At 38.7% G+C, this 14,226-nt stretch overlaps 1 protein-coding gene across 1 annotated transcript in view; it reads left to right on the top strand.

Annotated features, from left to right (window-relative positions):
• Positions 1-14,226, top strand: part of LOC106148356 (palladin-like) — a gene marked incomplete at its 3' end in the record, with an annotated part of 182,881 nt that overhangs the window by 157,423 nt on the left and 11,232 nt on the right. Inside the window, 2 exon segments of the mRNA XM_013513424.1 lie at positions 2,947-3,088; positions 3,609-3,632. Coding sequence (XP_013368878.1) covers positions 2,947-3,088; positions 3,609-3,632 — 166 coding nt within the window.

Here is a 14,226-nt window from a genome sequence, read left to right as displayed (position 1 = left end):
TGAGACACAAATATTCTATTAGTCATCTTTTCCTCTTTCCTAACGAAAACTGCCTTTAAAAGTAAAACAAAATTCAATAAACTTTTATGTAGGTTGGTTTTTAAGAAATCTCTAAGTACAGAGAGACAAGCAGTCCAGAGCTCGCTGTGCCGCACAGCTTTGGACCGTGCACCTGCGTGTCCTGCAGGGCAGCTCCCTTCCTTGCTGTATCTGCCTCTCTCTCTCTTTGCCTTCCAGCAGTTGCTGTCTGTTTGGCAGGGTCCTCTGCTTTGGTTCTGGAAGCACAGGTTTAGAGAGGGACCCTGCTGACCCTCTCTGGCGCTCAGACTAACCATGGCTTTCTCATCCTGGGCACCTTGTTTGACTTGGCTCTTGCGCATGATGATGATAGTGGATGGCAGGCGGGCGCTGCCAGGCCAATAGATGCCTCCCTCTATTCCTTCACACCCTCTGGAAAGGATTTCCAGGTTTCACAGGTGGTCAGAGGCAGAGCCAGCACTCCTGCCTAGGGGCCTAGCAGAGTGGTGGACTTGGCACCAGAAGCTGAGCCCATGTGAACTGTGGGGTTCTATGTAGCGGGGAGGCATAAGCAGCCAGATAAGCAGCTACCCTTGTGGGACATTTCTTCTCTCAGGCCCATGCAAAGAATCACAATGCTATTTTGGGCTCAGACTTGAGATCCTCCTGCCTCAGCCTCTGAAGTACTAGGATTACAGCCATATACCAGCACACCCAGCTCCTATTATCTATCTTTTATTTTGCTCTTGATGTATGACTAGAGATGCTCTTATATGCATCCTAAGGCCCTCCATATCCTACACAGAATGGATGGATGATCCAGACCACCAAGTACAACTTCAAAGGTTAACTCCGTTTTCTGAGAGCTTCTTGTTATGCCCCTGGAGGGAGATCCCTTAAAGGCTTACTGTGTTTGGTCATGGCTTTTGCCTAGATTTTCTTTTAAAAGCTGCAAGAGGAGTCCTATTATAATACCCAAGTAACTATGGAGTTTTCCTTGTTGTAATACCTTGGAATTATTTACACCTCTGGCTTTCCAACACTGTAAAAAATACATAAAGTTAGGAATAAATCACTCTCCTTTGGTCTCCAAAAGTTTAAGCATGAAAAATATCTGATTTCCATTTGTAATCTACTTGAGTGGTCCCCTGAACATGACTAGAAATGTCTAATAGGTCAGTCCCTGAAAGCTGGAGCCCATAAGTGACACCCTGCTGAGAGCCAATGAATGAGATCTGTGGGCTGTGGGTGTGGCTTGGTGGTGGAGCACTTACCCAGCATGCCCTGTGTTCAGGCCTCAGCACCACAAAAACAACAACAAATAAACAATCTCTGTCCTAGACCCGGTCACAAAGTTTAAAACTTCAAAACTAGATATTTTCTGCATTTAAAAAATAAGAATTGGGAAGAAACACAGTCAGAAGTTCACTTAAAAAGACACTGTTGTTAACTGCCAAATTTTTATCAAATGTCAAATCAGATATTTTATAATTTGCCGGCAAATGTCATGGACTTTTAAAATGTTCATAGCGCTGTAGCACAATCACTGCAGGCCATTTGCCATAGCATTTGTTTTCTCTTTTGCTGTAGGATTTGTGATTATCTTTTGTTCCCACTGACAATTTTTAAAAAGCAAAGGCCACACATCTCCTAATGTCAATTTGTTTGCTTTTTATGTATAGATAACTAATTTTATCTTATTTGAATTACATGTTCTACACAGGATCCAACACTGGATGTTTAAAGAATCAAAAAGTTTAAATAAACCCCATTGCTAGTAATCCCCAGAGGAGGAAGGTAGAGAAAAAACATATGTAAGGGAACTATTAAGATCCTGATATTTAGTAACAAGTACAAAAGCTTTATCTCCTTGCATCTATGAAGGCAAGTTAATTCCTAATCTGTTGGATCATAAAATTTTATTGGTCTGGAGTTGGAGTGGGATGGGGGTAGCAAGGGTTGTGGCAAGGGAGGAGGAAATGAAGGTAAATAAGGCCCACATGGAGTATGTTTTACTATTTTACAAAGACTTTCAAAATGAGAATACCTAAGCCTCTTAGCTTAATAAACCTGACATAGGAAACTAGTTGGGCAGGGGTGGTGGAAAGTGCGTGAGAAGGTTAGAGCAGCACTGGCGAACCTATGGCACGTGTGTTATTGTGTTTTCCTTTTAAGACAAAAGATGTTAAAGCATGGGTTGTTTTTTCTAACCCAAAACCTCAGTATTTAGATTGAATTGCTGAGTCGGCACCTGGAGATAAATAAATGGGTTTTGGGTTGCAGTTTGGGTATTCAGCCTTTAAAAGGTTGGCCATCCTGGGTTAGAGCATGTGAAAACAAATGCATCTTCTTCCTCATCTGAGTTCATGTGAAGTGTAATTGTTTTAAGAGGTTTCCATCCCAATTTACTCTAAAATGTAGACAACGTATCTAAAAGTGCCCCTTGACTTAGTACAATTGTTTTACCCGTTTTATATGTTCTTTGGCCTGGTTTTTAATCTCTATGTATGATAATTAACAGTTGTACAAATAAATGAGTCTCATGCTGGAAAAATAAAAAGGGGGAAAGGGAAGGGGGAAAAAGAAAAATATGTATAATCATCTCCTTTTAAAAAAAAAAGTAAAAGTCATTGGCATCAAGTTCCATAAATATAAGAATATCAGTGGAAATTTGCAAACAGGACATAAAGTGCTGCAGGTCTTATAGTAAACCTAGGGGGCGGTAATCTCTTGACATGGAGATTATGGATAACATGATAACTGGATTTAGAGGTACTCACCCTTACCTGAGTTGGTGGTAATTATTTTGATATGTTTTGTAGAAATTGTTTTGTTTTGTTTCTAAGGTTTGGAATTTTTATACTTTGCTGTGAAATTCCTTAAGAACATAATCAAAGTCTGAAGGCTAGTGTTTTCCTTGAATCTCAGGAACTGCAAAACACCATGGCTTCTGAGGGCCAGGTGGTGGTCCTGGAGTGCCGGGTACGAGGAGCTCCCCCGCTGCAGGTCCAGTGGTTCCGGCAAGGAATCGAAATCCAAGACTCTCCAGATTTCAGAATTCTACAGAAAAGTAAGGAGAGGCTTCTCCCAAACCTGACCATTTTATGCTATCTGGCTTCAGGAAAACCAAGAAGGACTGGGTCATTCAGATGAATTGATTTCTATTCTCAGAGAAGGCTAAGACCAGATAATTTACAATGTCTGAAGTCCAGGAAATTAAAACTGTGGCCTCTTTGAAACTGATAAATGTTCTATATTCTTTCTTTAGAGAAAAATGCACACATGCATTTCTACTCAAAGTTGGGCAAACAACTTCAGGAGGTTCACAAATCCATGGTCAATCTATGAACTACATTTGTAAAAATTTCCTACCATAAGGTGTTAACTAGAATTCAAACTTCTATATTTATAGAAAAGTAAATTGACCTGCTACCACTCTGACTCTCACTTTTATATTATGGGAGTTGTCTACAACATTTCTGCAGACATGTCTTAGACAAGGCAACAGGAAAGATGAGGTAGGTCTTTTATTAATGGAACCTTGTTCTAATACTCTGTTCTCATTTTTTTTTTTCTCATGTGATGAACAGAACCTAGATCCACAGCAGAACCTGGTAAGAATTTTCTTTTTTTGGAGGGGTGGGAATGTATCTTTGGGTTTCAATAGTTCTTTGTTTCTGTTTTAAAGCCATAAGCAGAACAACGTTTTTGCAGTTCCTTGGAAATGTGAAACCCCCTTAAAAACAATATCGTCTTTATCATGGGGTCGACACTGCATTATACATCAGCTTCTCTGTTAGTAAAACATTAAGTGCCTCTCAGACTAGAAGGTCAAGCTTAGTTACTTAAAGGCTTTTTAAAATACATTTTTTTGTATTCCAAAAGCAAAATACTAAGCTAATGATGAAAAAACATCCTTCTAAGTTCCAGTAGAAAAGAACAATCTGCTACATACTTCTACTGACCCAAACCCACAAATAGCTAGACTCCTGGGCATAGAAATATGCCTTGAAGGAGAGTGCAAAGTCGACCCCAGGCATCTCTCATTTATTTATGCCCTGATCCATAAACTTTTACTATGCTACAAGCATGAATAAAGTCATCGTGCCCTAGCATCTGTCTTAATTACCAGGCCATCTGACCTTATCAGCATGCTCTGAGATCCAGAAGCTGCGTGGCCAGCTGTTCTGCCTCCAACCTCTTATGTATTTATGCGTCCTCATAGATTGAAAAGATACTTGTCTTCATTTGTACTTTTCCCATCAGCAAAGCCACAGTTTCACTTTTTTCTTACCAAAGGGTAGGAAAACAAATCATTTTCCTGTTTCTGCTCTTTGTGCTTCTGCTTCAGCATCAAGCAGATCTTGCCAAATGTGTCTAGGGAACCATGACCTGGTCCTGACCCTTCTTTAGGAAGCTGAGGGTTCTCTGGGCCTTCTGCAGTTCACATTACCACAGCCAGCCCCTGATCCTCTCATCTGAATCTCAGGTCTTTACAAACAGAGCATGAACTTCTTAGTAGCCAAAGTTTAAAGGATGCTAAGAAGCATCCTTAGGGAACAACTGGGATTGATCTATTGCCTCTGAGTTACAACTGGAGCATGTCACCCTACTCAACACGTCAGTCACCACGTCAAATACTATAGTCACTTTCCAGAATGTGGAAATAGTTTGTCTGTGATATGTCTCTGTATAAAATTGAATAATGCTTGTTCCCTGATGTGTGGAACTTCTGAGACTGAATCCACTGAATGAGCTACTATCGAAATCCTGTAGAGAATTAGGATGCAGCTTTTGCATTTACTATTTTCAAAGACTCATAGATAGATGATTGATGGATAGGCAGGCAGATACATAGAAAGAAAAAAGAAAGAAGGACAAAGGGAAGAAAGGGATAAGGGAAGAAAGGAAGGAAGGAAAAGTTAGGGACCAAATATCTCCTTTATCTACAAGATATAGATTATCATGTGTAACATAGGAAATTTATTATTTTTAATGCTTTACATACCAATAAGATTAAAATCTTTGACCCAAGATTCTAAAATATACTGTACTGGAATGGAATAAGGGTGCTTTTGTTATATTTTGTATTCTGAGCAAATTTGTGGGACTTTTCCGTGTATCATGTTGTTATCCATGGTCAACATCTAGTAGGTGAAAATGATGTAAATATCTCCCATAATCTAGTTTGAAAAATCACAAACTAACCATCATCTAAAAATTCAAAGCATTGACTAGAAACAACAGGTTAGTTTTGGGAATGTGCCTGTTTGAAATTCAAAAGTGCTTAGAATATACTGGGGAAAAATAGATTTGGAAGAAGATGGAGAAACGAGGAGACTCCCTCCTTGAACCTCTGTCACCCCAACCCCGATCCTATGCACTTACTCCTTGTTTCAGTTATGACTTGTTGTTTTGTTTCTAAAGCAGAATTTTGACTATAAATTACTTAATAAAATTGGTCCTGAACATTTCCTGGAATCATCTGACACCTAGAACTTAGAGTGCTGTCTTGTTACTTTTCGCTTGTTGCTGAGACAAAATACCTGACAACTAAAGTTAAAGGGGAAAGGTTTATTGAGCTCAGTTTGTAGAGGTTTTGGTCCATAATCAGCTGGCTTCAAGGCAAGGAGGCACATGGCAGAGGGCAACCGTTCATGGCAACAGAAGACAGCAAAATCAGTGAGAGAGAGAGAGAGAGAGAAAGAAAGAGAGAGCGAGAAAGAGAGAGAAAGAGAGAGAGAGAAAGGGAGGGAGAGAGAGAGAGAGAGAGAGAGAGAGAGAGAGAGAGAGAGAGAGAGACACTCTTTCTGCCCTTTATATTGTATGCAGACTACCCACCCTAGGGCGGATGTAGCACTTACACCCTTAATCCAAGCACTGGACCATGAATCAATGACAAACTGTAGATTTAGCCACCTTGGAAAAACCCCTCCCCATGACTGCATGAGGCTTTAAACATACAGATAAAAACCATAACAAGTGCCTTTGGTTAAACATGGAAAAGTCAAGGAGAAAAGCACAAATTATGGATGGATCTCCTTTAAACCCCATGCCCAAGAAATGTATAAAATTTTTTCCTTTACACTTTTGCTAAATTTACTGGGTTTTATTTTCCCTCTTGTTATGTCTAAATACACTTCAGATATCTCCATTTCCATCACAATGATAGCATTTGCTAAAAACAAGTATTCGTTGGCAGAAAAATATTTAAACAAATCTGTCAATACCAGAAAAAATGCCACAGTGAATACATTCATTATATGTTGCACAGTCCCTGGAAAAGACAGAGTCTTGTGCAACCCACTTGGGCCCCCCCTTCTGTCCCTCTCTTGGACAGAAGCTTTCTTTCCTTCAATAAATATATTCTGCTCTTAAATATATATATATGGCACACATGTACTAATAAAAAAATGTAAAAAAACCAAAAAAGAAGAAAATAGGAGTCACTAAAAACAAAATACAATAAGTTTTCTCTGGCTTCTCATGATTGCCTGACAATTATATTTACCACAACATAAGCAGAATTGTTCCTTTACAGTGAAGCACTCAAATGCCCTCTGCTTTGGGAAATCTGTAATTGGCATGTGGTGTTAAAACCCATGGTCATGGCTCAAGGACTTAGCTCAGTGGTACAGCACCTGCCTGGCACATGTGAGGTCCTGAGTTCAATTTCTGATACTCAAATAAATAAATAAAATCCATGGCCATATTTTAAATAAATTTAAATATGACTATTCAAGTGACTGTTTATGTGAGTTCATACAAGTAAAAACTCAGAACAAGAACATTTTTAGAGCAGATTTGTATGTAAACAAGGCTTACGTAGGCTTAATGATACTAGATGTAATTCTTTTACCAATTGCCAGTGTTTTCCTTACAGTGACCTTGAAGTTTCCATGCCAAGGGAAATATATATATCAGACTGTTTACTTCCTTGAAGTGGCCTGATTGATTGTTATATCTAAGGGACCGCTGATGTATTCAACAGGATAGAATGAATGTAGGAACTGGCTTCCCTTGATCACTGTATTTTAGTCACTGCTAAGTGGAAAGGAGAAAAACAGATATGGCCACAAAACATCTGAGGCTAGAGATAAATTTTATAGGACTGGGTCAGCGATGTTTTCCAAATGCTAAAACATAAATAGTCTTTGAAATTCGGGAAAATATTTAGCATTCAGATTTTATTACTTTTTCTTCCCTTCCTCTGACACAGTCACTGTTTCCTGTCCACACTTGCTCTCTCTTCTCTTGTTCTGTTCTCCACCACCTCCACCACCTCCTTCCCTCCCTCTCCTCCTTTTCTCCTCCCTCTCCCATTGTTTCTCTCTTTTTTTTCTCTTTTCTTTACTCTCTCTTCTTATTCATGGGTAAGATGTTTTAAAGCTCCAAAAATAAAACACAAAGTCTCTGCTCCCTACGTATCTCCCCATTATGGATTAGACAGTTGGATAAAGAAGGAAATTGTAGTTTCCCTCCCCATGCATTTGTGCAACTGAAACAGGTTTTTCTTGTCACTACTGTGTTGTATCTGTCTAATGTGTTTTACACTCCCCTCTCTGTCTAGACAAAGTCAGCTTGCTTCACAAATCTTTTCAGGCTGTTTTGTGACTTAATAGCTAGTCAGCTTGCTTAAGACCAGCCTCCATTTGTCATACAACCTGCCCCAGCCTTCTTCTTTGACATTCGAACTTTATACTGATTGAATCCTTCAAAGACTGGTCTAGGGGTGGTAGGGACAGAGACTCATTTGACAGATGTTAATACTCAGGCTCTTATTCAGCTGTCTGGAAACAGCCACAAACTGTACTGAGTTACCTCTATTGTATTGTTAGGCATGCAGAATTAAAACCACAAAACAGTGTCTCACTGGTTGAGGAAGTATATATATATATGAATCTCTTTTAACCATTGTGGCCCATCCTATAACTTAAATAGCAGAGTCCACATTTTGGTTTTGTATTTCAGAAAGTGAAGTAAATTAAAGTTAGATGTGCTAAGGTATAGAGCTATAGATGAACAGTGGTAAAGATGTTTAATGAGATCTCAGTAGATTACACAGAGTTAAAAACTTAATGCAAACCCTGAGTGAGGTTGGTGAGTTGGAAGAAAATATTCAGAATAAAAGTGAGCTGCATAAAATTTATGGCCACCCCAAACTGTGTGACAAGGTAGCTGCAGTGCTTCACCACATGGACAGGAATACTGTCATATATTTTAAAACCTTTATGTAAACATATTGATACTTGACACTTGACAAATACAGCATGGTGACTAGCTTGAAATAGCTCAGAATTTTACCACTGGATCACTATACCTTCTTTTCTATTACATCATATCATCATGAAACTGAATTTTTGATTGGTGTATGAGAAGTGAGTAACATATGAAAATCTTTGAACTATGAAATGATGCTGACTGTGTGCATTAGACTCTAAAAGAGGTTGTACCACACCCAACAAATCCACACATCCATCAGAAGCTAGCTGTAGTTATCTAAGAACAAAATAACAATTTTTTTCAATGTATGTATATATTTTTCAAACAGAACCTAACATGTTCAAACACAAATACTAAGTTCTTTGGAAATGACTGCCTGATAGATAGAACTATTAGGTGTATCAGTTAGCTTAAGGGTACCATAAAAAATTACTGAGATACTTAGGGCCCCATGTTCCAAGGTATTTGATGAAGTCTCTGGGAGGAGGGAGAAAGATTCAAGGCACATTTGAGTGAGCACCAAAAGGAAAACTGAGTAGCTGAATTCTAGATGCCAAATGCATGTGCTTCCAGACCCCTTCCTGTACATCTAGAATGCTGGCTTGTGAGCTTTGCCCTACTTAGCAGAGACTGATGGACACATCTCAGAACAAGAGAAAAGTGCATAGGTAATGATTTGAGAGTTTCTCCTTCAAAGACACCACCTAGATTATGGCACAGGGAAAACCAGAGCTGACCAGCTTCTCTCTTGTACTCAGAGCTTCTAAGTAACTCATACCCATGTCAGAAGCAGAAATAAAAGTCATCCGGAGGAACCCTGTAACATGGATGACACAGAAAAAAACAAGAAACTCCCTGAAAGCAGCTTGGAGAAAACAGACTGCAAAGAGAAGAAAATGGTCAAGAAAAGAGAGAAGAACTCCTCTCAGTCAAAGAAGAAAAATCAGTGTTTGGGAAGTAAACATGAGAGAGGATGGAAAATCAAAAGAGTTCTTGGAATGAAAAACTTGATAGCAGAAATGAAATTTGAAGAAATGCCCTACAAAGCAGTGCAAAATATTGAAGATGGAACTAAGAGAGGGTATGTTAGAAAATTAGAGTAACCAGAGGCCAGCCCTACTACACACTGGAATTCTGGGAGGAGAGAAGACAGAAGAGGCTGAGGAGGTTATCGATGAAAACTTCCCCCTACTGACATCCATATGACAGTCCAGATTTTAAAAATCCCACCAAGTGTACAGTGTATGGAATAAACTCAGGACCATATGCATCATTATGAAATTCTGCGAATCCAGGACATGGAGATCATTCTACAAGCACCCAGCAGAATGCCTCTTGAACACATACTCAAACTGAAAAGATCCAAAAGATGTGGATGCATTAGACACAAAGAAACAATGAAGTAAGACCTTCAGGATCCAAAAGTAAAATTACCTGCAATTTAGGATTCTACACACAACCAAACCTTCAGATCTATGTGAAGATTTAGAACAGCTATTTTCAGATTTGCAAGGGCTCAAAAATTTCTTTCACAAGCCTTGGTGGAGGAGCTGCTCTACCACAAGAGAATTAATCCAAAAAGAGCAAGAGGTGGATGTGGAGAACAGGATGTAAGAGATCAAAAGAAACCTCCAGGAGGGTAACAGCTGTGCATCAGGGATGAAGGAAGCGTCCAGATTAGAGCAGTGTGACTCAAGAGACAAATACACTGAGGTTTTCATCACTATGAGGTTCATCTCATCTTTCACCCTGACGACAGTGTGGATGGAAGATAAACCAGGCCAAGTTGTCATCCCTACTTGGCTCTTGCTGTGTTCTCCATGCACTGCCACCTGGACCAGCTGAGAGCACTCACGTCACTCCCACAGTGTTCTGCTTTGACCTAGTACTGAGATCTGGGAGTGAGCCATGTTGAATTTAGAAACAGAAAACACAGTGATGTGTCCTCCCTCCAGCTATTCCTGCTGGATGTCTGCTTCCTGGCCACACTTAGACCCACCTGACCTTCCCTCTGAGGCGAGCCTCTGTTTCCTCGGACTCATTCATGACCTGCAAAGCACTGTACTACTGTGGGCTTTTGAAACTTTCAGGAAAGTTGAAGCCTATTTATGACCCAACATGGTGGTTGAGGGTTTTTTCAAACAGTGACAAGTTTGCCTTTTCTTTATACAAGATATATGCTTATTACACAATTTTAACACTCTTTTAAAGAACTTATTTTTTGAGGAAATATACACAGGTGGTAAATATATATTTTTAGAAAGAAATTATTATCTCAGAAGGAAAAAGAAATTTAAATTGGAGAGGGCATGCAAAGCATTAGTAATATTTTAAGTCTTAGACTCAATTGGCATACAGTTGACTTCATTGTATTTCTTAACCTGTACACTTTAAGATATCCTTCTCTCTGTATAAGGCAGTTCACAGTTTTTAAAGATCTTTGTTAAACATTAATACAAGTACTATTATCTTTACCTATACTGAGTCTCATTTTGTTGATTTTAGCCTAGAGTTCTTTATATACCAATTGTGTTTGCCAAATTATGTGATTTGAAAAGAAGAACCTGGATTTCTTTTTAGTTACTCTGAAACAAAAAAAAAGCTGCAAAGAAAGATATGTCTAAAAATATTTCCCTTATAATGCAAGAGGCCTATTAATGCTATCTGTACTGCTACATCTTTCTATGAATTTCTGCAAACAAATTAGCTGCTGTTTGTATTTAATCAAATATTAAGTACATCCAAGAACTTGAATGAAATCCAGGACTGCTTCCTGGGAGATATTGCTATAATTAAGTAATATTAGATAACCGTAAAAAACAGAATTTATTAGCAGTAAAAATAGTTTCTGACTTAGTAATTTATTGTATGCCTTCAAGTTGAAACCTCAGGAATTCAAACTTAGGAAAATTGGATTAAAATGGGTCATAATTAAATTTATTAATAACTTTCTAAACTTTTTCCACTTATATCAAAGACAGTTTTTAGTGCAGATCAGAAAGCTTCTAACTCCCTTTATTTGACATGAGCAGTTATTTCCTGATTCCTACTCCTTACCAAAATTTATTTTACAGATGTTTTAAAGGTCTTTGTTCAAGCAAGATGCTACCAGATGAAAATTCAATGTTACAACCTGGCTTATTTCATTTCCTCATGGCTTTCTTCATTTTTGTAATGTCAGAACCATACAAGCTACGATTTTCCTTTTGCTCAACAAAACATGAGCCAGTTGTCACAAGTGGATGACACTTTACAAAAGAAGATGAGCCAGCACTGAATTAAAATTTTAACCAGTAAAATGTTACTGTGATATACTAATGCATGATTTTCTAAAATAACATCCCAATACTTATTTTTTTCTTTTTCTATGCATCTATAATCTTCTAAGTGCTTAGTTGTTCATCAACTACATAGAGACCCATACTTTATTTTATACATTGAAGATTCATATAAAAATCAATTTTGTTCAACCAAATTAGAAACATACAAAAGAAGCTTGCAGAAACCTCAGTCTTACTGAGAATTCCTTTAGAAAACAATGTTTTTGTAATGCAAGTGTTTATTTTTCTTTCAGTCTAAATTGTATCCAGGCATTTATTAAAAAATAATTATACACAGCCTGCTGTGTACTAAATGCTGAGAATATGTGGCCACAAACAGAACAAATGTTTCTGATTGCAGAGATTATGCTTTAGTGAAGAACCAGAAACCACTAAATTAATTACATGACAAATTATTTAATTGTAGCTTTGCTACATGTGTCCAAAGAAACTTAGCTATCCTAAAATCACATGCAGTTGGTAAATCTGACCAAATCTAATTAAAACATAGGTGGGGGACTCTGAGCAAATAGTGTTTATGGAGAAACATAAGTCTGGGTAAGGTGCCAAGTACTTTAGGACAGGGGCTTAGAGATATAAATGAATACGGCTTTCCAAGGAGCTGCCTTAAAGGCTCAGAAGGCAAGATAAGAGACACAGAACCAGCCTGGAGAGAGGGAGGCTTTATATACCACACTGAGGATTTCTAGTTTTCCCTCAAAGTCAGGGAAAGATGAGAGGATGATAAAAATTTACTTCTTAAACGTACCCTCTGATTTAGAAATAGCAGTTGCCTATACACCCTCAGGTTTTCTTCAGATGGTGTAACTAAAAGAACCACAAAAGTATAGAAGGCATCAGAAAGAATGCTTTAAAAGTCATCAAAAACATCATAGCAAGACCGTGGTACAGCATCCCTGCCAGGTAAAATTTAATGCTGTTTGTAAGTGTAGGTTTTGCCACGCCGAATTGTCTGTGTGCGGTGGAGACTTGCTCAGGCATTCAACTGAGTGTCATCTCTCCGCGCCTCCAGGCTGCCTTTCTCAGTGCAGATCATCCGGGGCTTAAAGGAGACCCTTGCAGTCACCACAAGCCCCAGGAAGAAAGTACAGGGACTTGTACTGTGGGCCTGACAAGAAACACCTCGGTATTACTGAAAGATGGGAAGGCTTCGCTGCTCCTGCAGCACCTGCTAAGAGGGAACAAAGGTGGCTCACAGCTGCTGCAGCGCATAGCTCCAAGAGCGGCACTCCAGAAGGGTGTCTAGGAAGTATTTTTGACTTAGTGTATATGGCGGTCCAGTGTATCTGATGTCACAGAGAACATGGGGCCCATCTCCTTATGCAGATGAGATGCTCATGAATTATTCAAGTAGTAAAGAGAGTAATTAGAATGTTCAGCTTTAGGAAACTCCCAGTTTCTTATCTTACATCTTTCTTTGCCTTGCTTTGCATCAGGCTCCTTGTGTTCAAAGAAAAGTGCTGAACAACTACAGAGGCTTTGTGTTTTAGAGAAAAATAGCCTGCCTGGGAGAGGCAGGCACCCTCTACCTTTAGCATTTGGGCTTTAACACTAATTAGCTATGACCTTCAAAGAGTCACTTTGGACCAGATCTGAAGAAATGAGAGATTTGGGCCACTGGGCCTAAAATCCCTTAGTGCATCAGTATCTTGTTGCTCACCCTTCTGCATTTCTGTTCCTGGCCCCTATACCCTTCCAGATACATCTTACTTCCCAAAGAATTATTCTTATCTGAAGCTCCGACTTGAATTATTTCCGCACAATTTGTCTTTGTCTTCAGTGGGAAAGCCAAGATCTGTGTGCGCTACTGCCACAAAACACAGGATTACCTCGTGTTGTTTCTGTTATCCTATGGTTTTCCTTCTATTCAGTAAAAGTTTTATCCAGCAACAATTGAATCCTTTTGCTGGATCAGGACCGATCAACCCTGTGTATGGAAACCCTTTACTAACCAAGTCCATTACTCAGTAACTATGGAAATTTTTGAACCAGCAACTGTGCTGTCATAAGACCGTATTTTTTAACTGCTGTCATGATCATTACTATAGATGGCAACCACCTTTTTAAATAAATAAAAGGTAGAATGTCTGAATTTGGTGCTTTATGAGACTTTTTATTGCCACTATATTCATACATGTCTACCCACACATAGTGAGTGACTATGCATGTGACTAGGTTGGACTTAAAATGTATCTCCTACTGTGGGTTCTAATAAAAAATATTTGAAATCTATTTTTTAAGACAAAATCTTCTATATTTTCTGGAAATAAAAATCACCCGGAACACATACAGCCCCAATCCGTATCTACAAATGACTCATTTATCACTCTTTATGGCAGAACAGGGCTCAATTGTGTATAAATACATTTTCATTATCCATTCATCTGTTGATGGACGTACAGGCACTGCAGATATTTAACTAATAGGAATTGTGCTGCTGTGAACATGGGTGTGCACGTATCACTGTAACATGATGTCTAACTTTGTCGGGAAGATACCTAAAATGGGACTAGCTCCATCAAATGGAATTTCTACTTGTAGTTTTTTGAGGAACTCCATACTGATTTCCATAGTGATTTACTAGTTTCTATTCCCACCAACAATGTTCCTTTTTATCCTGCAGCCTTGCCAGCATTTGTTATTA

This window comes from Chinchilla lanigera, unplaced genomic scaffold (genome assembly GCF_000276665.1).
Source record: "Chinchilla lanigera isolate Chin_1 unplaced genomic scaffold, ChiLan1.0 scaffold00002, whole genome shotgun sequence".
Taxonomy (NCBI): Eukaryota; Metazoa; Chordata; class Mammalia; order Rodentia; family Chinchillidae; genus Chinchilla; species Chinchilla lanigera.
This window is presented reverse-complemented; position numbering and strand designations above follow the sequence as displayed.